At 35.4% G+C, this 21,900-nt stretch overlaps 8 protein-coding genes across 8 annotated transcripts; 5 read left to right on the top strand and 3 right to left on the bottom strand. All coding sequences in view use genetic code 12, as the record gives it.

The window, feature by feature from the left end:
* Positions 1-1,925: 1,925 nt before the first annotated feature.
* RRN6 (Rrn6p) lies at positions 1,926-4,409 on the bottom strand (the record flags this gene model as incomplete). Its single annotated transcript, XM_064994892.1, has 1 exon — positions 1,926-4,409. The coding sequence occupies one exon, from the start codon at positions 4,407-4,409 to the stop codon at positions 1,926-1,928; it is 2,484 nt and encodes an 827-aa protein (XP_064850964.1).
* Positions 4,410-4,685: 276 nt separating this feature from the next.
* On the top strand, positions 4,686-6,739 carry VMA1 (H(+)-transporting V1 sector ATPase subunit A; the record flags this gene model as incomplete). Its single annotated transcript, XM_064994891.1, has 3 exons — positions 4,686-4,688; positions 4,803-5,649; positions 5,736-6,739. 3 exons carry the CDS (start codon positions 4,686-4,688, stop codon positions 6,737-6,739), a joined length of 1,854 nt encoding a protein of 617 aa, XP_064850963.1.
* Positions 6,740-7,316: 577 nt separating this feature from the next.
* Positions 7,317-7,862, bottom strand: DASC09_012870 (uncharacterized protein; the record flags this gene model as incomplete). The annotated part of the gene is made up of 1 exon (XM_064994890.1): positions 7,317-7,862. One exon carries the CDS (start codon positions 7,860-7,862, stop codon positions 7,317-7,319), a length of 546 nt encoding a protein of 181 aa, XP_064850962.1.
* A 544-nt stretch (positions 7,863-8,406) lies between these two features.
* DASC09_012860 (uncharacterized protein) lies at positions 8,407-9,501 on the bottom strand (the record flags this gene model as incomplete). Its single annotated transcript, XM_064994889.1, has 1 exon — positions 8,407-9,501. The coding sequence occupies one exon, from the start codon at positions 9,499-9,501 to the stop codon at positions 8,407-8,409; it is 1,095 nt and encodes a 364-aa protein (XP_064850961.1).
* Positions 9,502-9,546: 45 nt separating this feature from the next.
* On the top strand, positions 9,547-9,934 carry DASC09_012850 (uncharacterized protein; the record flags this gene model as incomplete). Its single annotated transcript, XM_064994888.1, has 2 exons — positions 9,547-9,579; positions 9,782-9,934. The coding sequence occupies 2 exons, from the start codon at positions 9,547-9,549 to the stop codon at positions 9,932-9,934; spliced, it is 186 nt and encodes a 61-aa protein (XP_064850960.1).
* Positions 9,935-12,269: 2,335 nt separating this feature from the next.
* Positions 12,270-13,373, top strand: DASC09_012840 (uncharacterized protein; the record flags this gene model as incomplete). Its single annotated transcript, XM_064994887.1, has 1 exon — positions 12,270-13,373. The coding sequence occupies one exon, from the start codon at positions 12,270-12,272 to the stop codon at positions 13,371-13,373; it is 1,104 nt and encodes a 367-aa protein (XP_064850959.1).
* A 250-nt stretch (positions 13,374-13,623) lies between these two features.
* Positions 13,624-15,470, top strand: DASC09_012830 (serine/threonine protein kinase; the record flags this gene model as incomplete). The annotated part of the gene is made up of 2 exons (XM_064994886.1): positions 13,624-13,632; positions 13,782-15,470. 2 exons carry the CDS (start codon positions 13,624-13,626, stop codon positions 15,468-15,470), a joined length of 1,698 nt encoding a protein of 565 aa, XP_064850958.1.
* Positions 15,471-16,573: 1,103 nt separating this feature from the next.
* On the top strand, positions 16,574-19,708 carry KCS1 (inositol polyphosphate kinase KCS1; the record flags this gene model as incomplete). Its single annotated transcript, XM_064994885.1, has 1 exon — positions 16,574-19,708. The coding sequence occupies one exon, from the start codon at positions 16,574-16,576 to the stop codon at positions 19,706-19,708; it is 3,135 nt and encodes a 1,044-aa protein (XP_064850957.1).
* Positions 19,709-21,900: the final 2,192 nt, after the last annotated feature.

Below are 21,900 nucleotides of genomic sequence, written 5' to 3'. Positions count from 1 at the left end.
ACTGAGCTAATAAGGATGGAGATTTGAACAAATGTGCTCCTCATCAGGGGCTCGAACCCTGGACATTTCGGTTCCTTATTTCTAAAAGCCGAACGCTCTACCAACTGAGCTAATAAGGATGGAGCACGTCTGCCCAAAGCAAAATTTGATGTGCTTATAACTGAAACAATGTAAAAAGGGCTCATAACCATATATGACAATTCATTCATTCATTCACTCATAACCATACCAAATCATTGAACAGATCACCTACTCCCTCGCCCTGTATCAACTAGCTGACACAGATTAGCCTAGAAAGTCTAAATCATGCAATCATATTGCACCTTTTTTCCTTAATAATTAATTAACAAGTTTTCACCAGTGTTGTGACAAATCTGTGAAAAAGGAATACGATAGAGTAGTAAATTACAGTTTTTATTATTTATAATTATTTTTACAGACCGGCTCACAATTTATTTAGAACCTCTGCGACTCGTTAATATACAAATCAATCATTCATTTAGGGATTCTAACCTAACCAGTATGTATAATTCTAGTTATTTTATGAAAGCACATAGTTAGAATGTAGAAGGGAGAACATTATAGAATAACCTTGAACCCAAGCAATAACTATTTTAACGTAAAGCATATATCTGTGATTTCCATATGAATGAATGAATGAATTGTATATTAACGAATCACAGAGGTTCTAAATAACATGCAAGCCGGGCATTTCATGCCGGTCTTTCTAATAGGTAAGTAAAATACTATAACTTTCTCACAACCTCACTCTCCTTGCTTTAATAATTAATCACATCACCGGTAATAACTCAACAATCAAGATTATTAAGGAAAAAAAGTGCAATGTGAAAATATGAGATGAAGTCACTAGTGAATTACCCATCACTAGGAGCTTCATGAACTGAGATGGAGGTCTTTTTGAGGGGTTTTAGCACCATATCTCAAATACTAAGTATTTTCAATGTAGTGACCATCAGAATTCTGGGGGGATAATAAAAATAAAAATAATAAAAATCAAAAAAATAATAAAATCCAAGTAAAAAATAATTCAAATAATCAAATAGACCAAATAATTCAAATAAGTCAAAATAACCATGTAAACCAAATAAACCAAATAAATCAAATAAGAACCAGTACCATGGGTCTGTCTTAAGTGTCACCACACACTCTTTAAGTCCAGACACATATCCTGATTCCATAAATCAATGTACCAACTGAACACTTTAACTCACATTCCATTTCTTTGCCTCAATTATTAGTGAGAGATAATAATGTGAAGCCTTTGCGGAATGTTGTCAAATTCAAATTCAAAATCAAAATCAAAATCAAATAGACCAGTGCTATGGTTTATATACCGTTGCGACGGTACTATAGAATTGATCTAATTGAGATCAATAAATCTAATTAGCTTACAAGTGGTTTCGTGGTCTAGTTGGTTATGGCATCTGCTTAACACGCAGAACGTCCCCAGTTCGATCCTGGGCGAAATCATTTTTTTTTTTAGTAAAACATGCTCCTTTAATATATATAATCTTAGGCAGCTTTTTTTTTTTTTATTTGCTCCTTCTTCCCTTTTTGATTTAAGCTTCCTGTAAATCAGGAACCTAACTACTTACAAGTCACGCACAAAAGCTTTTTGGTTGATTGATGAGAAAAATCTTGTCTGAAACAGACAAGTGATTATATTAAAAAAGATACACCTTTTATACACAGAAGTGAAATATAGTACATATAGAATATAGTATACTTGAATCAAGACATGGGTTACCAATAATAACCCAAGGCAACCACATCTTAAGTATCTGTTAAAAAGACTTAGGTATGAGAGCATTCATTTCAACGTTACAAAGCAAGAAGCTAGCTTAGAATTATGTAGAACAGCTTTCTGTCTCCATGGATACCAAGTTAAATGACAATAGAAAAATTTAAGCAAACCCTCCTTTCTTTCTTTTCTTCTTTCTAGGGGCTTGTGATAGAGATTTTGATTTTGATTGTGAGAGTGTCAGTCCAAGGGCTGTTGGTTGAGATAGCATCAATTGAGGCGTTTGTGTTTGTGAATAGAAGTTTGAATATCGTTCATATTGAGAGTCAACAACGGTGTTATCTTTTTGGGTATTGATAAGAAGTGTTTCATCATTATATATATTTATTTTCTCAGATGTATTCATTGTCAGAGAGAATTCATTGTCACCGTCCCATTGTTCAACAATAAGCCTGACACGGGCATGTAATTTGTTCATTTTGAAACCCTCAAGAATGTAGCCTTCTTTATCTATTTGTGATTGTAGGTCTTCATATTCATCAATATGATCATCATCTTCCTGCGTTTCGATTTTTCTAGAGTCCAGAGAAAAAGGATCAGGAGTCAAGTTACTCATCCGGGAAAGTAAGTCGTAGATAAATTCAGTAGAAACAGTTTTAATAACGTTAGTTAAGGCTTCTGGATTGGATACATTTTTTAACAAAATAGATCGAATTTGACCTTCAACTTGACTGGCCGATTCGATCATATCATTATCATTTTCAGTTGAATTTGTGTGAAAAACATTTATCATGACAGAACGAAGAACATCACGTTGGAATAAAGACAAGCTTTTGAAGGCAATCTCGTTTTCTTCTGGTAAAAGGTCTTGAACATCTCTATTAAACTTCTTTTTATGAGACACTCTGGTGAATAAAGTTTTATGAATGCCTTTTATTTCATTAGAATTTGCCTGAGGCTTGAAAATTTTGTAAAAGTTATTTGACCTTATCACCATTTCTTCAATTTCTGTCGACACGATATTGTCAATATCTATCTTCTTTTGAGTGATAAGCTCATTTAGATCCAAATCCCTGTACTTATAGATTGTGGAACAGGAGTTGGTCGACAACAATGTCCTAGTTATTCCTAAACCTCGCGATAGCTGAAAAAACAGTGCATATTTATGAGAAAACTGAGGGCCCATGTCTCCACCTTCCTTAATATCATTAAGTTCTGCATTGTGGGGGCCAGTTAGTGTCACTGGAAGCAATAACGTGTCCCTTACAACGGTGTCTAGGTTAATTTTTACCAAAAAAGGATCGCCGACCATGGTGTGGGTATTAAGGTCTTTGGAATATTCAAATCTTTGAAATACATTTGATGAATGTATAAATGAATGAATAATAACCAAATAGCTCCTTCGCGAATCAGAAAAATTGGTTCCATCATCATAATTCTTAGCCTGAAATTGTCTGCTCAGGTTAGCATAATTATCATAATTCAAGGAAAACCTCAAAGAAACATCATCAGGATTTAGAAGGTGGTTCCACGTCATTATAATTTTGAATTCATCATTCTCAAGTTTGACCCACATCATCTTTTGAGAAGTCAAAATGAAAAGTTCACTCGGTTCATCGTTACATCTTTCAATCTGAAGAAATTGAGACTTTCTTTCAGGTTTAAAAAGATTCCGGGTTTTAGTTTTCCCATTTGCACATGTCACTTTATGAACATTAAGACGATCAAACAATAAAATTTCATTAGAAGATGAGCCCCAAATTACTTTTCTCCAGTTAGACAAATCCTGAGAATTTCCAATATTTCCAAAAACAGGAGAATCGACCAATGGTTTCAAATTCCTTTCTTTAATAACCCACGTTTTCCATTTTCCATTTTTATCTATTATTGCAAACTGTGAAAGGTCCCAACAATTAAATGTGACATCAGAAAATGAATCTAATCGGACTTCAAATGATTTGATTGACCCAACTAATTCAATTTTAACCTCTGGTGGGCCAACATGATACTTTGGATACACTTTAAAAATGAAAACTTCAAACTCCGTTCTGACAGCAAAAAACCTAGAGGGAACAAGCGTAGGATTTGGGTTGCTTGGAAATTCTATTTGTTTGATGGTACTTCTAACGTCAATACCCATACGAGCGCCTAATCGAGGATATTCAACCAGTACCTTAGCTTCTGGCTTGTTGTTCGCTGGTAAACCAACGGAAAGTTCATCAATGCCCAGCTCTAGCACCGCAACGTTAGCAATTGATCCGGATGAGAAAGCTACGACACGAATGCAATGTTCGCTTCTTAACTGCTTTAATAAGCTTGTCATGAGCAAATGTCCCACTGATGGATCATATATGAAGTGCGAATCCCAATTATCAGATTCAGAAAGCAATTCTTTTCTAAGGCCTGCAGATATTTGAGACAAGTCATGTTTAAATGAACTATCAAGGGCATTGCTTCGTCGGAAATTTGACGCATCTGGTTCATTAACCACACGCTTACTCGAATATTTGACCTTGAATAGCCGTGTGTCTCGTTGAGTCTTTGGAAAGTCCCATCTTCCTTTTCCATTGTTTTCAGTCAGGTACAACGGGTAACCATCTATTCCGTATATTATCTTTGAGCCTAAATCATCCTTGGCAGGCCACATAGCTGCATTTTTGACCAACTAGTTCCTAACAATCCTCACAATCAGAATAAAGTTATTAAAATCTCAAAAACTTGCACCATCATTATCAAATGATAAAAAAAAAAAATGTATTTACAAAAAAAATTATGTGCACGTGAACGCTGGACTCTCTCAAGCGGCGGGTTACTAGGGTTATCGCTGTTTCTGGCAAGAAAAATGAGAATTTGAAATTACTGGCTAGAAATACTTCAAAGCTTTATCTAATTATCGTGGTTTATTTTCAAATATCTTCTAAAAATGGTAAGTCTGATTATAGAAAGCACATATTTAGCTACTAAAAACAATTATTATCTATTGTGATGCCATCGGTAAAATAAAATTGAGAAGCTTTACTAACTTGTTATCGTGTTACAGGCTGGTGCAATTGAAAATGCCCGTAAAGAAATTAATCGTCTTTCTTTGAATGAATATGGCGAAAACGAATATGGTCAAATCTACTCTGTCTCTGGTCCTGTTGTTGTGGCCGAAAATATGATTGGGTGTGCTATGTACGAATTGGTGAAGGTGGGTCATCAAAATTTAGTTGGTGAAGTTATCAGAATCTCTGGTGATAAGGCCACCATCCAAGTTTATGAAGAAACTGCGGGTGTTACTGTCGGTGACCCAGTGTTGAGAACTGGTAAGCCATTGTCTGTCGAATTGGGTCCTGGGTTAATGGAAACCATTTATGATGGTATTCAAAGACCTTTGAAGGATATTAAGGAAAAATCTCAATCCATTTATATCCCAAGAGGTGTCGATGCTCCAGCTTTATCCAGAACTGCCAAATACGACTTCCAACCGGGATCTTTAAAAGTTGGTGACCACATCTCTGGTGGTGACATTTTTGGTTCTATCTATGAAAACTCTTTGCTTAATGACCACAAAATCTTGTTGCCTCCAAGAGCTAAAGGTACCATTACTAGTATTAGTGAAGCTGGTAGTTACTCAGTTGACGAAAACATTTTGGAAGTTGAGTTCAACGGTAAGAAATATAAATATTCCATGATGCACACCTGGCCAGTTAGAGCACCAAGACCTGTGGCAACAAAATTGTCTGCTGACTACCCATTGTTGACTGGTCAAAGAGTCTTGGATGCTTTGTTCCCTTGTGTTCAAGGTGGTACCACATGTATTCCAGGTGCTTTTGGTTGTGGTAAAACTGTTATTTCTCAATCTTTATCCAAATATTCTAACTCTGATGTTATTATCTATGTTGGTTGTATGTATTCATACATTTTTTTTTCTTTTTTTTTTTTTAAAAAACCATTATTATTCAAAATAATTCCTTATACTAACAAAATCCAGGTGGTGAACGTGGTAATGAAATGGCCGAAGTCTTGATGGAATTCCCAGAATTATATACCACTGTTGGTGACAAGAAGGAACCAATCATGAAGCGTACCACTTTGGTGGCTAACACTTCTAATATGCCTGTCGCTGCCAGAGAAGCCTCTATTTACACAGGTATCACCTTGGCTGAATACTTCAGAGATCAAGGTAAAGATGTCTCCATGATTGCCGACTCATCTTCCAGATGGGCCGAAGCCTTGAGAGAAATTTCCGGTCGTTTGGGTGAAATGCCTGCTGATCAAGGTTTCCCAGCTTACTTGGGTGCCAAGTTATCTTCTTTCTACGAAAGAGCTGGTAAAGCGGTTGCTTTGGGTTCTCCAGAAAGAGTTGGTTCCGTGTCTATTGTTGCTGCCGTCTCTCCAGCCGGTGGTGATTTCTCTGATCCAGTCACAACATCAACTTTGGGTATCACTCAAGTTTTCTGGGGTTTGGACAAGAAATTAGCACAAAGAAAGCATTTCCCATCTATTAACACTTCCATTTCTTATTCCAAATATACCAATGCCTTGAGCAAGTACTACGAAAGCAACTATCCAGATTTCCCAGTCTTAAGAAACAGAATTAAGGAAATTTTGTCAAATGCTGAAGAATTGGAACAGGTGGTCCAATTGGTTGGTAAATCTGCCTTATCTGACTCAGACAAAATCACTTTAGATGTTGCCACCTTGATTAAGGAAGATTTCTTGCAGCAAAATGGTTACTCTTCCTATGACGCTTTCTGTCCAATTTGGAAGACTTATGATATGATGAAGTCTTTTATCATTTACAATGACGAAGCTCAAAAAGCTGTTTCCGGTGGTGCTCAATGGTCTAAGTTGGCCGAGGCTACTGCTGAAGCTAAACACAAAGTTTCTTCTGCTAAATTCTTTGAACCAAGCGATGGTGAAACTGCTGTCAGAGGTGAATTTGAAAAATTGAACTCTTACCTTTACGAATCATTTGCTGAAGCTAGTGAGTGAAATATTACTTTGAAATGAAAAGACCTGTTGGAAATGTTGGCTGCTTTTCTTTCTTTTATTCCGCTTTCTTTTATGCTTTAAAGTCTATATTTGGTGTCTTTTTATTATATCTTTTTTTAAAAATTTTTTTTTTGCCTTCCGTTTACTTCAACCTTCGAACCTTTAATCTACTGTGAGGCTTGAGTTTTATGTTTTTGAAGAATGAATATCTACAATAACCTTAATGAAAATTTGTAACATACAACTCCATAAACATATAAGCAATCATGATAGGCGAAGCTGGCTTGACTAATTTGGAGTGAGACTACTACTATAATCAGAGGATACGGTAGGCAGAAATAATATAATATAACTTGAGAACGCAGCACTCAGACATAATGTAACTGTCAGAAATAACAACAACAATAAACCAGTAAATTTTATATTTTAGAACCCCAGATTTAGGGGGAAAATGGAACGACGCAAAAATAAATACCTTTCAATGGAAGCAAAACGTAGAAGAAAAAATTCAATAACAAAATAAAACACTAAAGCTAGAAGTATTTATAACAAGGGGAAAGAATAAAGATACATGATACTAAAGAACTATTGGCTGAGTTGGCGAACTTGCATTCACAGTAAAGCTTTTGGGGTTTGTTCCCATTTGCCCTCCATTATTGACATGCTTCATTATTTTATTTCCTGGAGCCTTGAAGGAATTTGCCGATGCGGTTATTTTAGGTCGGCTGTTCTGTGATAGTAGTTTCTTAGGCAATGCCTTACTGTATGATTTACCACTAACGACAGTATGAAGGGTGACGATTTCAAATTTCTGCGATGCAAACCCATTTGCCTGGCGAGCCAATTCAATAATAGGTAGCAAATTATTGTAACGATTTAAATGAATTTCCAACAGCTCCCGAAGATCGAACATCTTTTTAGCAGCAGCATGATAGAATGCTTCCTCTTCACATGAATCAGGGACGCTGGCGAACTGTGTAAGAAAACTGTTCAACTCCTGGCGTACCCTATCTATCTGTTCTTTGGTAGCACGAATCTCATCAAGGGTATGGCTAATATTTATTCTGCTTGCATCAAATTTCGCAAGCTGTATTTGCGCAGTTTGCCGTTGCTTTTGGTTCATCGGAGATTTGTGATTTGGTAGACACCCTGACTGCAGAATGGGAATTTCGATTTTAAGAGTTTTGGATTTGTATAAAGAAAAAATCCTCAGTCAGTGAATGATTCTGGAAGTTGTTTTTTTTTTACTCTAGTCACTTTCTGGGTTTTTAAAATCCTGACATTCAGATAATCTTAGGTGTTGCACTACAATACTAGATGTTGGCTCTTCTTTTTTTTTTTTTTTTTTTTGCGAAGCCCTGTGCGGTTGCGAAGCCCTCTGAATGCTAAAAGCACTTGGATGTACATTAATAGTTGTAAGAATGCAGAGAATTATAGATATATTTCAGTATAGGTTCATTGATATTCTATAAATATAAAATTATGACGATTATATGGACTCAAAAAGAAAATATTAATAAAAAATGGAACAAAGAAAAAGAAATGCATTAAGAAATCGGAGAAACGGATCATGACAAAAGCAGCTAAAACAATGGAGTGGAAATTATAATATACAATAAGGGGTATTCATAAGAGTAGGAGAAAAAATATTAGGCTGGAGCACGTTCTCAACAGTCGACCAATTTAACGACTTCTAGGTAAACTGGAGAACATTGGGCCCCAATATTTTCATCGTAGAGGTTGTAAAAGGTACCAGACAAACACTGATAAAAGACAGTACTGTTGGCAAGGGCTAAGCGACCGTCCAAAACACCCCAACCTGCAGCATATATGGCACCAGCCTGAGGAGTTGGTCCATCAAATTGAAATTGACGATTGGAAACGATAGATCCGATACGATTAGAGGAATCCACTAAGATGGAATCGTGTAATGTCAAAGTCAAGGTTCCTTTGACCTTACAAGAGGTCATACCGGTAGAAGATTCTCCGGTGGCGGTTGAGGAAGCGGATGAGTAGGTAGAAGTGGCAAGAGTAGTCGAAACAGATGCGTATATACTTGTGAAAGCATTAGTGGAGTTGGCAGTAGTAGTTGGGTAATTGCTATATGTGGAATATATGGTGGTAATTTCATCTTCACTGGTGGTTGAAGGGACGACTGCTTCACAGTTATCCAAAGTTGATTGGACGATATATGTTGTTCCGAGAACAGCAGTGGTATAAGTAGTATAATCACAGGCAGTGGTTGTTGCTTCATCAGAATCAGTCAAAGTGAAAACGGTATTAGAAGTTACACAGTTGTCACATTTAGAAGTGGCAGTGGTAGTCTTACTTAAGGTATGGGTGGAAGTGGCTGTTTGTGTCTGTGTTTGAGTAGCAGTGTTTGTGGTAGTAGATGTTTGTGTGACATAGACAGTACTAGCACCTGCATTCTGTTTGACGGTTGTAATATAGGTGTAAGTACCCTGTATTTGTCCATCACCAATTTGGCTGACAGGCTGCACAACAGTGGAAACATAATCTCTTTTGGCGATCAAAGAAGCAGTTATATCATCAGTAGTGGCAGATCCTGACGCAGAACTGACACTGTTAACAGGCATAATAGCAATACCAAAAGTCCCGGAATAGTCTGTTTGAACCCCGGACAAAGTGGTGGTTGGAGTCAATGTAGTCCATGATGAAGAGCCAGTTGGGACATATGCAGCAAGACATTTATCAGTCATTAACAAGGCCAATGACAAAATATTTGGTAAATTTTTAATCATTTTTCAATTATTTGCTTGTCAATATTTCCGGGTATAAAAAAAATAATGGATAACTTGATTATTTCTTTGTTTTTGCGGGTATCAAGAAGGTTTGTGCAAAACAAAACAAAAAAACAAAAAGAGATATCGATACTAATTTTTCAATGTGGGTAAACAAAAAACATAAACAAAAATAGTGAGTAGACGAGGAAATTTTGATGAATTTATATAGCTCTGAAAAGAAATGGCATTTTCTACCCGCCTTCAAATTAAATTTAAAAACATCTAGACTGACATCTAGACTGACACCGACGACTGGTTAAACCAGCAGACTGATCAAACTGCCTCGTCTAATTTCACGGTGCACGAAAACCCAAAATGGAAAGTTAATTGCAAAGTTGAGGCTAGCAAACCTCACTCTCATAACTACATCTCATATTTTTTTAATGTTTAATAGGTGAGGATGCTTCAGAATTCATCCACATAATATGAAATATTAATATAATTCAGGTCAAGAGATTTATATACTTCAATTGCTTTGAGATTTGAAGAAGTTTACTCTTGTTTGTACCTTATTTCTGGCCATAATGCTGGTTGGGATTTTGACGGGCTCACTTCGTTTATGTTAGAGCATCTCCCTGCCAGCCAGTTCACATGCATGAAATTGCATTGTGCTACGCGGGTACAAAAAGTGTTCAACCAGATTGCAGCCGACACATAATAGATGCAGATTTCAAAAAGAAGATGGAAAGTAAAAAGGCACAGCAAATAAGGAAAATACGATACTATTACAGCAGATTTTTACCATACTATTATTAAGTGATCCCATCTTTTCTTCTCTTTTTCAATCTTATTTATATCATCGCAATTTTCTACTTTGACACTACTAGCACTGCATAATTTTGGCTCGCGGTTGGGTGGCTATTTTACCTCTACTAGCGCTACATTAAAACAAGTTTTAAAACTCCTGTCTGATATCGGAATACTGTGTTATGGCCTATCTAAATATGATAGTAGTCATATGATACGTGACCTAATGGGCCGTGAAAAAAGATTCGATTCATTCGAAAGACCTCTGATGTAAATAATAAGGTAAAGCAATTACGTGAATAAGCATTCTTATAATTTTTCTCCTTGTAGCTCCTTCTCGTGTCCAAACTAGAAAATATGGGCAATTGCTTCTAAAATATTTACAGTTGTCAGTATGCACCACTCATGTGGTATATTTATTGTACCAACTTTGAATCTGTCACTGAATCTAGATATTGGGGGCTTCTACTATTTTCGTAGTCCAGTTGTATATATTACCTTATAGATAAATTATTATATATTAAGCAGCTAATGCTCATCCTATATAACATATATCAATCAATCCTAATACCAATGTCTGTAGCAAACAGAAATAAGAGGTAGTTATGCATATAATTTAGAATAATGTGCGTGTTAGAGGTGGCAGATAGTATAATTCCTCTAACGAAATAATAATGTGTGTTAATGATTACTGTATGGAGAGTATCTAATGCAATAAATATGAGCTTATCACAAATCCCAAGTTACTTAAAATTTATCTCTGAAAAAGATCAGAAATATTGGCTTCCATAGAAAATACATACGTTAAGCAAGATCATAATCACACAGTGTAATATTATAATAGTTTGCCACGAGTCAGTGTTAGTTTGATAACTTTACGATTGTTATTATTCATATTTTATATTTTTCCCATTAAATTTCTGCAGTGGAAGTTTACTAAATGTGTACGTTTTATCAATATAATTTTCGGTATTACTAAAGTGTGTCGTTTATCAATTAAAGTAATATTTTAGAAATAGTATACCATGATACAAAGATTTTGAAAGGATGAGAAATTGAGAAGTGATGAAAAAAAAGTCGAAAATAAAACATAAATAATTAGAATAAGATTTTCTGAAATAGTAACAGAAAAATTTTTGAGAGATGTAATTGTCTTTTTTTTTTTTTTTTTTCCTTCAAAGTTCGATTTATTAATAATTATATAATTATATATATCAAGTCAAATCAAATTGTATATTAACGAGTCACAGAGGTTCTAAATAACTTGCAAGCCGGGAATTTCATGTAGGGAAGTAATTTTTTTTTTTCAAATAATTTCGATTGATATTAAATCTCAAGTATGAATGAATGAATGAATGAATTGTATATTAACGAGTCACAGAGGTTCTAAATAACATGCAAGCCGGGCATTTCATGCCGGTCTTTCTAATAGATAAGTATAATACTATAACTTTCTCACAACCTCACACTCCTTTAGTAAAATACTATAACTTTCTATATGCGTGTAGTGCGCTTAGTAATAATCAGCTCTAAGCATGAGTAATTGGTACAGACTTAAAACTAATTAAATATGGTTGTATAGTGTAGTGGTTATCACTTTCGGTTTTGATCCGAACAACCCCGGTTCGAATCCGGGTACGACCTCTCCTTCTATTTTTTTACCAATTTTCTAGTCAAGCAAATTTATTATTGCTGTGATTTTCATTTTTATTATTATTATTTTTTTTTTTTCGAGTTCAAAAAAGTAGATTCAAATCATCAGAATTTATAGAATGATGGAGGCAGCTTATGGTCAAATTTCTAGCTGGAGTTTGGTTTAAAACAACGGTCTTACACTCTACATTACTTAAACATCCCGAATTAAGGATAAGGGCTATATATATATATTTAGACATTTTACAGAAAGTGGATGAATATAAGCTCTTGAAATAATGCATCGTACTTTACGTTATTTTATCTTAGACAAGATTCATCAGAATATGAATAGAGACTCCACTTTGAACAATGGCGATGCTTTACCAGACATGCTCCTCCAAACCGTGGAATATTTGAAGAGTCAAAAGAGGACCAAATACGACCTCGAACAACAAATTATTATGCTTCAAAAGAATAACCATGAAATGAAAAACGAAACTTTGGTTTTAGTCAAAAAACTCGAAGAAACGAAAAGATTAAATGAATCTTTGATGCGTGAGAATCAGTCAATGAAAGGCTTAAATGCCACTCTTGAAGGAAAAGTGCAGCAGTTGGAGCACCGCACAGAGTCAACAGAGACAGAGCGAATGAGATTATATTTGAAGTTCAGAAGGGCCATTGAATCCAATCAAAAGATTAGAAAAGCCTATATAGCATTGAAGATTCTGATGAGAAAAATTTGTGATAGTGAATTAGAAATTGACGCAGTGGATGACATCAGTGCATTAGAGGAAGATATTCTTGATAGTTTAGATGAATTAAAAATTAGAGACAGATGTACAGTTTTGAATTATGGCACAGGTAAAAAGAACCTGTCAATTACTGATGGTGATAATCTAAACGCACCCAAGTTGTTGGAATTGCCGTTGTCAAGATCCAGTTCAATCATGAAAACGAAAAACACAAACTCTAGAGAGAATCATGCAAATAATAAACCAAAATTCAGGAGGAATACTAACATCGAGCTGAATACTTCTATAAGCAGAGACGATATTTCAATATCAACAGGTAACACTGGATTTGAATTTTCGTTGCTTCATGAAATTGATTCCCCCAATACTACCCATGAGGATCTAACAAGACCAAGAACTGTGACTGTGAAGATTGTTTATTCAAAAAAAAGTTTTAAACGGAAAGAAACGCCCGATAGGATCCGCAGCATTGATGACTTCGTTTCGAGTTTTGATTCAAGAATGACATTTGACGAACTTTTCGAAGTGTATGAATCCTGGTTCAGGACGCGTTACATGGATGAAGCCAGTCACGGATTTTCAAGGTGGAGGTACTTCTTTGAGAGTCTGATGATTACATCCTACGATCTACCTCTTGGGATGATTGTTCATGGTAAGGACAGAGTAGTAATAATTGAGCTGAGTAGATATTACTAATTCATGTTCCAATTTGCCATGTTACGGCGCCCCACACACAGTTAATATAAGGGTGTGACACCCCTGGTAGGGTATGCAGCGGGTGGCATGTTACGTCACAAATGACTTACAAAGAAAAACGTCCCCTTTTTTTTTTTTTCTTCCAATATAAACACGCCGTTTGTTAGATTCTACTGCTTTCCAAAAAAGAAACTGTGCATCCTATTCATATTCAAACCTTTTTCTCTTTGAGAAGTAGACCCCAACAGAAATGCTCAATGTATGTGAACTAGCATCTTTCATGAACCTTTGGTCGATAATTAACGGTGGAGTGAATGAGTGATGTTTTTTTTCATGGATCTAGAACATGTCTCTTTTTTTCTTTTTCTTGTTAGCGTGACTTTAAAATTGCTAACACCTATATCCTAGAATCTAAAAAACTTCATCAAGCAAAAGAAGAACAACAAACAGTCGGGGTTGAATCCTATTGAAAGCAATAATAGTGGTGCCGCCGTCGATACTATTAGCTCTTCCATGGAGCTTTCAAATCCCTTCAGTGTCTCGGATAGTGAGGCTAACCACAAAATATCTGCGGTAACCGGTAGTAATAACTCACAGTCAAACAATGACAAAATCGAAGATATCTCCTATAATTTTGCCTCAATAGACCTCCAAAAAAATGACGCTGCCAATGACACAAAGGCCAGAATTAGCAAGAGCGAGTATACCACTCCAAACATTGACAACCTGACTGATCATCAGCGGAGTTCAAGTTTGAAAATTAAACCTGATAAGTATCAAACATTGCTTGAACATTATTACCAATACTACGAAAAGTTAGGGGAAGGAGCTTTCTCAGAAGTTCTTAGAGGCAAAAATGTCCAATCCGGCGAGGATGTTGCAATCAAAATTATTAGTAAGAAAAAACTTGACACCAGCCAGCAACAATCAGTTTTTAAGGAGGTCACCATATTACGTCGATTGGATCACAAAAACATTGTTTCTTTTGATAATTTCTTGGAGGATGATAACTATTACTATATTATTCAAGATTTATGTGATGGTGGCGAAATTTTTAATCAAATTGTCAATTTGACCTATTTCAGTGAAGATTTATCAAGACATGTTATATGCCAGGTTGCTGAATCCATAAGATACCTACACAATGAAGTTGGTGTAGTGCATCGTGATTTAAAGCCAGAAAATCTATTGTTCGACCCTATTGATTTTACTCCTTCTAAAGATTTCCCCTCAAAACTAAGAAAATCTGATGATATTAAATCAAAAAAGGACGAAGGAGAATTCAATTATGGCGTTGGAGGGGGATGTATTGGAACCGTTAAGCTTGCTGATTTTGGTTTGTCAAAACAAATCTGGGAAAGTAAGACTAAAACCCCTTGTGGCACTGTTGGTTATACTGCACCTGAAATCGTTAAAGATGAAAGATATTCCAAAAAAGTTGATATGTGGGCGCTTGGTTGTGTTCTTTATACTTTACTTTGTGGATTTCCTCCATTCTACGATGAAAAAATTGACGAACTCACGGAAAAAATTTCTAAGGGACAATATGAATTCCTTAGGCCTTGGTGGGATGAAATTAGTGCTGGTGCAAAGAATTGCGTGTTAAATTTGCTTTGTGTAAACTCTCATCAAAGATATGATATCAACCAATTTTTCGAAGATCCTTGGATTAAAAGTTTCTTAGATAAATTGCCTCAGGATGCTAATAATAATTATATTTATTCCGGATATGATGCAGTTGTTGCCCAAGAGAAAGCTGAAGCCTTGGCCAAGAAGAAGCAAGAGGAAGACAGAATTAAAGTAAAAAGAGCTTTTTATTATTCTGGAGCGTACTCCCCAGCTCTAGCATCGCCTGCTGCTATGTTAATGAAGGATGCATTTGATGTTAGCACTGCAGTGCATCGTCAAAAGGAAGAAAGATTATTACGTGATACGCTTACTAGGGGAAACTTTGATGTTCTCGAAGAAGAAGAGGAAGACGAAGATGGCGGGGATAAAATCTTCACTGAGGATAGAACGACGAATGGTAATATCTTTGAGTTGAATTTAGATAAGGCAAGCATTATTCAAAGACGTAAACATGAAGTTGCTGCTTGATGCTCTGCTAGAATTTGATTTTTTTTTTCTCTTTCATTTTAGTTCTTTCATTTTAATCCAATAAAATTTTTAATATTTGTTTTTGATTTCTTCACCTTTGCATTGTCTTAGATTGATAAGAGGATGAGCTCTTTCTTTTTTCTTTTTCTTTTTATTCTCTATTTTTGTCATTTGATTTCATGGTGCCCAATTTTACCATATCATAACATTTTTCAATTTTCAGCAAGACTTCAGAAATTTAGTATTTGCTTCTTAGAATCGTACAGAAACAATTAGATTAAGAAACTTGAGTTGTCTTTATATCAATTAAAAATAGAATTTGTTGAACAATTGCTTTTTGAAGTTAGACTTAAATCTCGCTTATCAGTAATTGTATGCATAGGGTAGCCTGGTTCAGGAGCAGAAACCCCAACCCAGACAAAAGGGAAAGATGAAGGAGAGGGAAAAAATCACACAAGAGGAAGCAGCTCTCAAAGTCTTTTAGATATTCAAATGAATTACAATAAGCCTCTCTACTATTACCACTAGTATTGACCGTGCTCCAAAAGAAGACCGGGTGACCCACGTTTTGTTAATCTTATCACTTGTAACATCACAGACACGATAATCCCGGAGCTACACTTTGAGTAATTTGGCACAGGTCTTTTTTTCCTCCGATAGCTAGATATTCTCTACGGTAAACACGTTGTGGAGAATTTTCTGATCTTATTTTTTTTTTTCGTCCTGTCGCATCGGTGCATAGCTCACCGTTTCTTTTGGCTGAAATTTTTTGATGAGGCAAAAAAAAAATAATCTACAAATCGCACTAAACAACAAGCCAATTGAGTTATTAGTGCTGAGTAACATATTGTTGATGTTTCAAACAATTTACTGTTTATAAACACACCAGAATTATTCTCCCTTAGTCTCATACAGCGCACAAGTTTCCAAATACTCCACATTTATCGTCAAATAATCACTGTGGGTTTTGATAAATACAGCGTTTTTGTGTCACCAGCTTAGCGATCCTAACCTGTCGAGCCTTGTAAGCAAATATAAAGATATTGAGCAATATTGGTTCTTCAAGAAATAGACCATCACTTCATGAGACTTCCTCTAGCGCGATGTTTTTGAGTCACAGCCAAAATAACCAAAACTTCCGGAAAAAGACTGGTGATGAGCATGACTCTGAACCTGATTCCCTCAAAATTAATGAAGTCTTGAGCAAGAAGCGCTCCATTATCGGCAGAAAAGCCGCGAGGTCGCTCAGATTGTTTAGAAGTGGCAGCAATGATTCAAGTGCTGCAATTGAGGCCCAGTATACCGAAACTCCAGAAGAGCTTTGTATTCATAATTCTGGGAACAACGATGTCGGAGAATATAGCGGTAGCGGTGAAAGTGAAGTGTTTTTAACAGATTCGGATGAAAATGAAGATAATAGCGAGTATTCAGGAACCAGATCTAAATTTTTACCTTTCATTAAAACTGAAGGCAGAGTCGAAAATGAGAAAAGAATTAATGACAACAATGAAACACTTGAAATAAATCGTTTCCACGACACTTTAAATTTTGATGAATTTGAAAAGAAAATAGATCAGCAAAAAGAGTTAGAAGAGGAAGAAAGAGAGGATGAGTATGAAGATCTTGATAGCGAGTCGGCAGATGAATTTGTTGATGATGATGACCCAGTGTCAAGAGCTCTCAATGATTTGTATATAAGAACCAAAAATACATCAACTCAATTTATCAAGCCTGTTAGTTCTGCTACATATTTTCCTCATGAGCCAGGTAAAAGTGAACGCTTAACTGCCGAGAAGGAGTATGATATACCGAAGAAAAATGAAGATCACATATCAGGAACAACAAAAATTGAAGCCAAAAATCATAATATCTTGAACTCTTTGCCAGCCTCACCAACTAAAATTCTTCACAAAATATCACAACACATTCGAACCCCAAAATTAACAATCAAAAGCAGTGCCGAAGTTTCTGATGAAAATTGCACCAGCGCTGTTAATAGAGAAAAAGAAGGAGAAAAAGACAGAGCTAAAGAATTGAACGAGACTGATAAAATGGAGAATTTTCCTTTGAAGGTTGAACTTACACCTTTTGTCAACAAAGTTGGTGGGCATACTGCGATTTTTCGATTCAGTCATCGCGCGGTGTGTAAGGCATTAGTTAACCGTGAAAATAATTGGTACGAAAACATTGAGATTCGACATCCAGAGCTTCTTAAATTCATGCCAAAATATATAGGTGTCCTTAATGTCCGTTACAAGAGCTTGGTGACTGATAATGATATTGATTTGTCTCGTATCACCAAAAAGAAACCCAATAAGAAAGCCGACAAGGCCATGATTAACTTTTTGCCCCCAGAAGTTGTTCTCGATGATAACACTCATATTATCCCGAGATCTTTATGGAATACGTATTCAATTAACTTGGAGCTGGAAGATAGAGAAAAGGCGAAAATGGAATCTAGATTATCTGGAAAACCATCTTTGCCTTCAAACGAAGCGGGAAGAAAGTGTATTGGTGCTACAACAGTCAATCGAAAACTTCAAGAACTTGTGATCAAAGAGGTATTTGCTCCAATCGAAGAACATGCTAGAAGTGTGAGAAACAAACAGAAGCAACAGCAACAGCATAACCGTCAACATGCTAAACATAAGAAATTTGCGGATTTTAATAAAGTTCAAGATACAAAAAGTGTGGTGAGTACTACAGATGACGACTCTCACTTATATTTGCAAAGACCAGAGCCAGGTGCTAAAGCTAATAGACGTCGTCATAGATTCAGCACACCGTCGTCTGATGCGAAACCTTTGTTTGAGGATGATGGGAACGGCTCTAATTTAAGTTCATCTTTGGAAAGACAGAGCTTGTCATTGCAAGGCAGTGAAATTAGTGAATTTCAAAGTGAAGCTAAGGAATTTAGAGAAGATGAAAAACCTAGTGAAAGTGAGAAATGTGGGGAGTTAGAAAAAGGTCATTCATCATTACTTGATTTATCTAGCATGAACAACGAAGAGTCAACAAAGAATTTCCCATCTCGCGAACAAATTATTAATGCAATGAAGGTGATGAAAGACTTAAAAGATGATAGTAGACCCAAGAAATCATCCTTTCAACTCGATGGTGATTCTGAAGAGGAAGAAGAAGGAAACAAAGAAAAAAAAGAAATGGCTAAAGATACCACTGACGCAAAAATTATGCATACACGTTCTAATGCAGTTTTTGATGACGAGAGAAATGTGCATGATTATTCAAGAGACCTCCAAAAAGAAAAAGAAACAGCAGTTAAAGCAGATCATTCAGCAGAGTCTAAACCTATAAAATCCAATACTGTGGATATATCCAGTCGTCAAATGGTTTCAAAGATTGAGAAATTTATTTTATTGGAAGATTTGACCATTGGAATGCAAAAGCCCTGTGTTCTAGATCTAAAGATGGGAACCAGACAATACGGTATCGAAGCAACAGAAAAGAAGCGCCAGTCACAACGTAAAAAATGCGCAAGCACCACATCATTGTCACTCGGGGTTAGAATGTGTGGAATGCAAGTTTGGGATATATCGACTGATGGATATATTGCGAGAGATAAATATTTTGGGCGCTCTTTGAAGAATGGATCACAGTTTGCTAAATGTTTGACAAGGTTTCTTTATAATGGCCGTGATGCATTATGCGTGGTCAAGAATATTCCAGTTTTGATTGATAAACTTCTAGAATTACAAGAGATCTTCATAAAATTGGAAGGTTACCGAATGTACGGATCTTCATTGTTGTTAATGTACGATGGGATTTTTCGCGAAGACGATGGCTTAGTGCCTAATTTGATTGTTAGAATCATTGATTTTGCCCAGTGTGTTACTACCGAAGATAGGCTACCATCTACTGCTACATTTCCACCCAAATTGCCCACAGAATATGACCATGGATATGTTAGGGGATTAAGATCACTTATTTTTTACATCAAGGCCATTTTTTATAAAATTACTGACGGCGTTCCGTATGAGCTGTTTGCAAAATTCAGAGATGATATGAGAAGTCAAGAAAGCTGCATTGATAATAAAGCAGAGTTTTTACACAGTGTGATGTTGACTTGGTTGAATAAACATCCTGAAATGTACAGGAAACTAAAGCAGCGTGTTCTGTGGGTTGACGAGTTTTATGATGAAACAAGTAATTGGACACAGGATGGAGCATTAGATGGCCTCTTAAGTTATGATGAAAATAACGAGATCATTTCTGATTAAGTGGTACATGATTGCAATTTTTGTTACCTCTCTCACTCTTTTTTTTTCTTTCTAAAATGCTGCTTTACATATGCTGCTTTTGCTATTTTGTCTAGACTGGGTATTTCATATATTCTACCAATCCTTTCCTCGTGTTTCGCCTTCGAGCTACGGCCCCATATTATTGGTTGCCTATCGATTAAGGATTTATGCTTCTTTTAGTTCGCAATTTCTTTGGATTTTTTTTTTCCTTTTGCTTTGTCTTTTGAGTTAAGATACTGAATTTCTTTTATTATTTCATTGCAAGGTAAGGTTGGTTCATGTTCATAAATTTGGCTATTGGTTATAATTTTATTCTTTATTCTTCATTTTGTTTTAGTTTGTTTTATTTTGTTTTGTTTTGTTTCATTTTTCATTTTTCATTTTTTATTTTTTATTTTTCAATTTGTACAATTAATAGTTAATTAGCGCGTATCTTCATTAGTTTAAACTTTTTGACGCTAGTAAGTACGTATGTTATACATAATACAAAACAAAACAAAACAAAAAAAAGAACAATAATAAAAATGTAAAAGGTGGGAAAAAGATGATAAACAAGCTGTGGGTATGAAAGCAAATATGTGTATATCTAGATACCTAGAAAAAGAGGTTTATAATCGATATGAATCATTAAAAACAGAAAAAAATATGTAGAAAGTTGGTTGGTTGACAGGCCAACTAGTAAAACAATAAGACCAGCAACAAAAAAAAATATGAAATAATAATAATAATAATAAAGTCCAACCAAGCAAATTAAAGCAAGAGTATAGTATAGTATGCGTGCCAGTAATGATAATTAATGTACAATTTTGAAATATCCTTTTTTTTTCTTCTCTTTCTGATGAAGACGACTCATGCTGTCTTGACTTTACATTTTGATTGTAACTGTTGACCTGTGAGCTTGATCAGTTCTTTTTTGAAGAAGGTATCTGAAATTTTAGCTGTCCGCTTTGGGCGTTCATCGACGAGGAAACTTCCATTTGTTGTTGGTGATGCTGTTTACGTCTCCTTTCATAGTCTGATTTCTCATCAAAATTGCAACACAGCTGGTACACTGGTGATTTTTTATCGATTTTTGATCTATTGAATATCATATCCGGCCATCAAGAGCTTTCTTTTGTTTGGTTTGTGATAATAGAGGAAGAAGAGTGCTAGTGTTTGTAGCAGAGATGGAATTGAAAATAAATATGATAAAGGATAGGAAAATATTCTGTAGGATGAGCAATAAGGTAATAGACAAACAAAAAAGATAGTCTCCTCACGTATCAACAAAAAAAAAAATAACAACAGCCTTGAAAAACACAATATTAGGAACCCTTTAGAAAGCAAAGGAATACAAGTAAACAAACAATAAAGACTATAACTTTATTGTTACTCTAATATTCATGTGATCCATGAAACTATATTTTGGTACCTTACCCCTGGCAACTGAGAACCGTGAGAATCAGTTTTATTACAATAAAGCGAAATCTCGAAGCAAGGAAACACACAATCCCACCTTAGATGTGAAAGAACAAAGAACAAAAAAAAAAACAAAAAACAAAAAACAAGGTTTTAGAAATGGCGGAATTAATTATAGCAATAATAATAACAGTACTAATAAGGGGCCTAGGAGGTGCTTGAGAACAGCGATAGCGGTAAATTGGTATGACGTGACGTTCAATATTTTTGTTAAGCAAGTTCAAAATAGCACAGTAATACTAAATGCTCTATTTCTTATATTTCTATATGAAATATTGAATATAATTTCTCCTTATTTCCTTTTTTTTATTTCTCTTTTTATCTGTGTATCTTGCCTTGCAATAATTTCAAATCAATCTAAATTAAATCAACAACGCATCAATGAAAATCGCCAGATGACGTGACATCCGAAAACAGAAAATCCCAATTATTAGAAAACAAGAGCGCAAGTCAATACCGGGCAAAAGAAGCACCACCAGATAATAGCAATCTGAAATCACTGGGGATAATAAATGATGATCTACTTAATTTGAATCCATTTAATAAACATTAAACCAAGTGGTGTGCTCACACTTTTTTTTCATTTCTTTTTTTCTTGGGAGTGACAAATCAAGTCACACCGTTAAATAATTGACTCTTTTTTTTTTTTTTTTAGCCTAGGAGTCAAATAAATATGCACAAGATTAAAAAGAAAAATGTTCGATTAAGCAAAA

Source organism: Saccharomycopsis crataegensis (assembly GCF_037102585.1).
Source record: "Saccharomycopsis crataegensis DNA, jcf7180000000073, whole genome shotgun sequence".
In the NCBI taxonomy this organism is placed as follows: domain Eukaryota; kingdom Fungi; phylum Ascomycota; class Saccharomycetes; order Ascoideales; family Saccharomycopsidaceae; genus Saccharomycopsis; species Saccharomycopsis crataegensis.
Note: the sequence above shows the minus strand (reverse complement) of the source record. Positions and strands in the feature narration are given on the sequence as shown.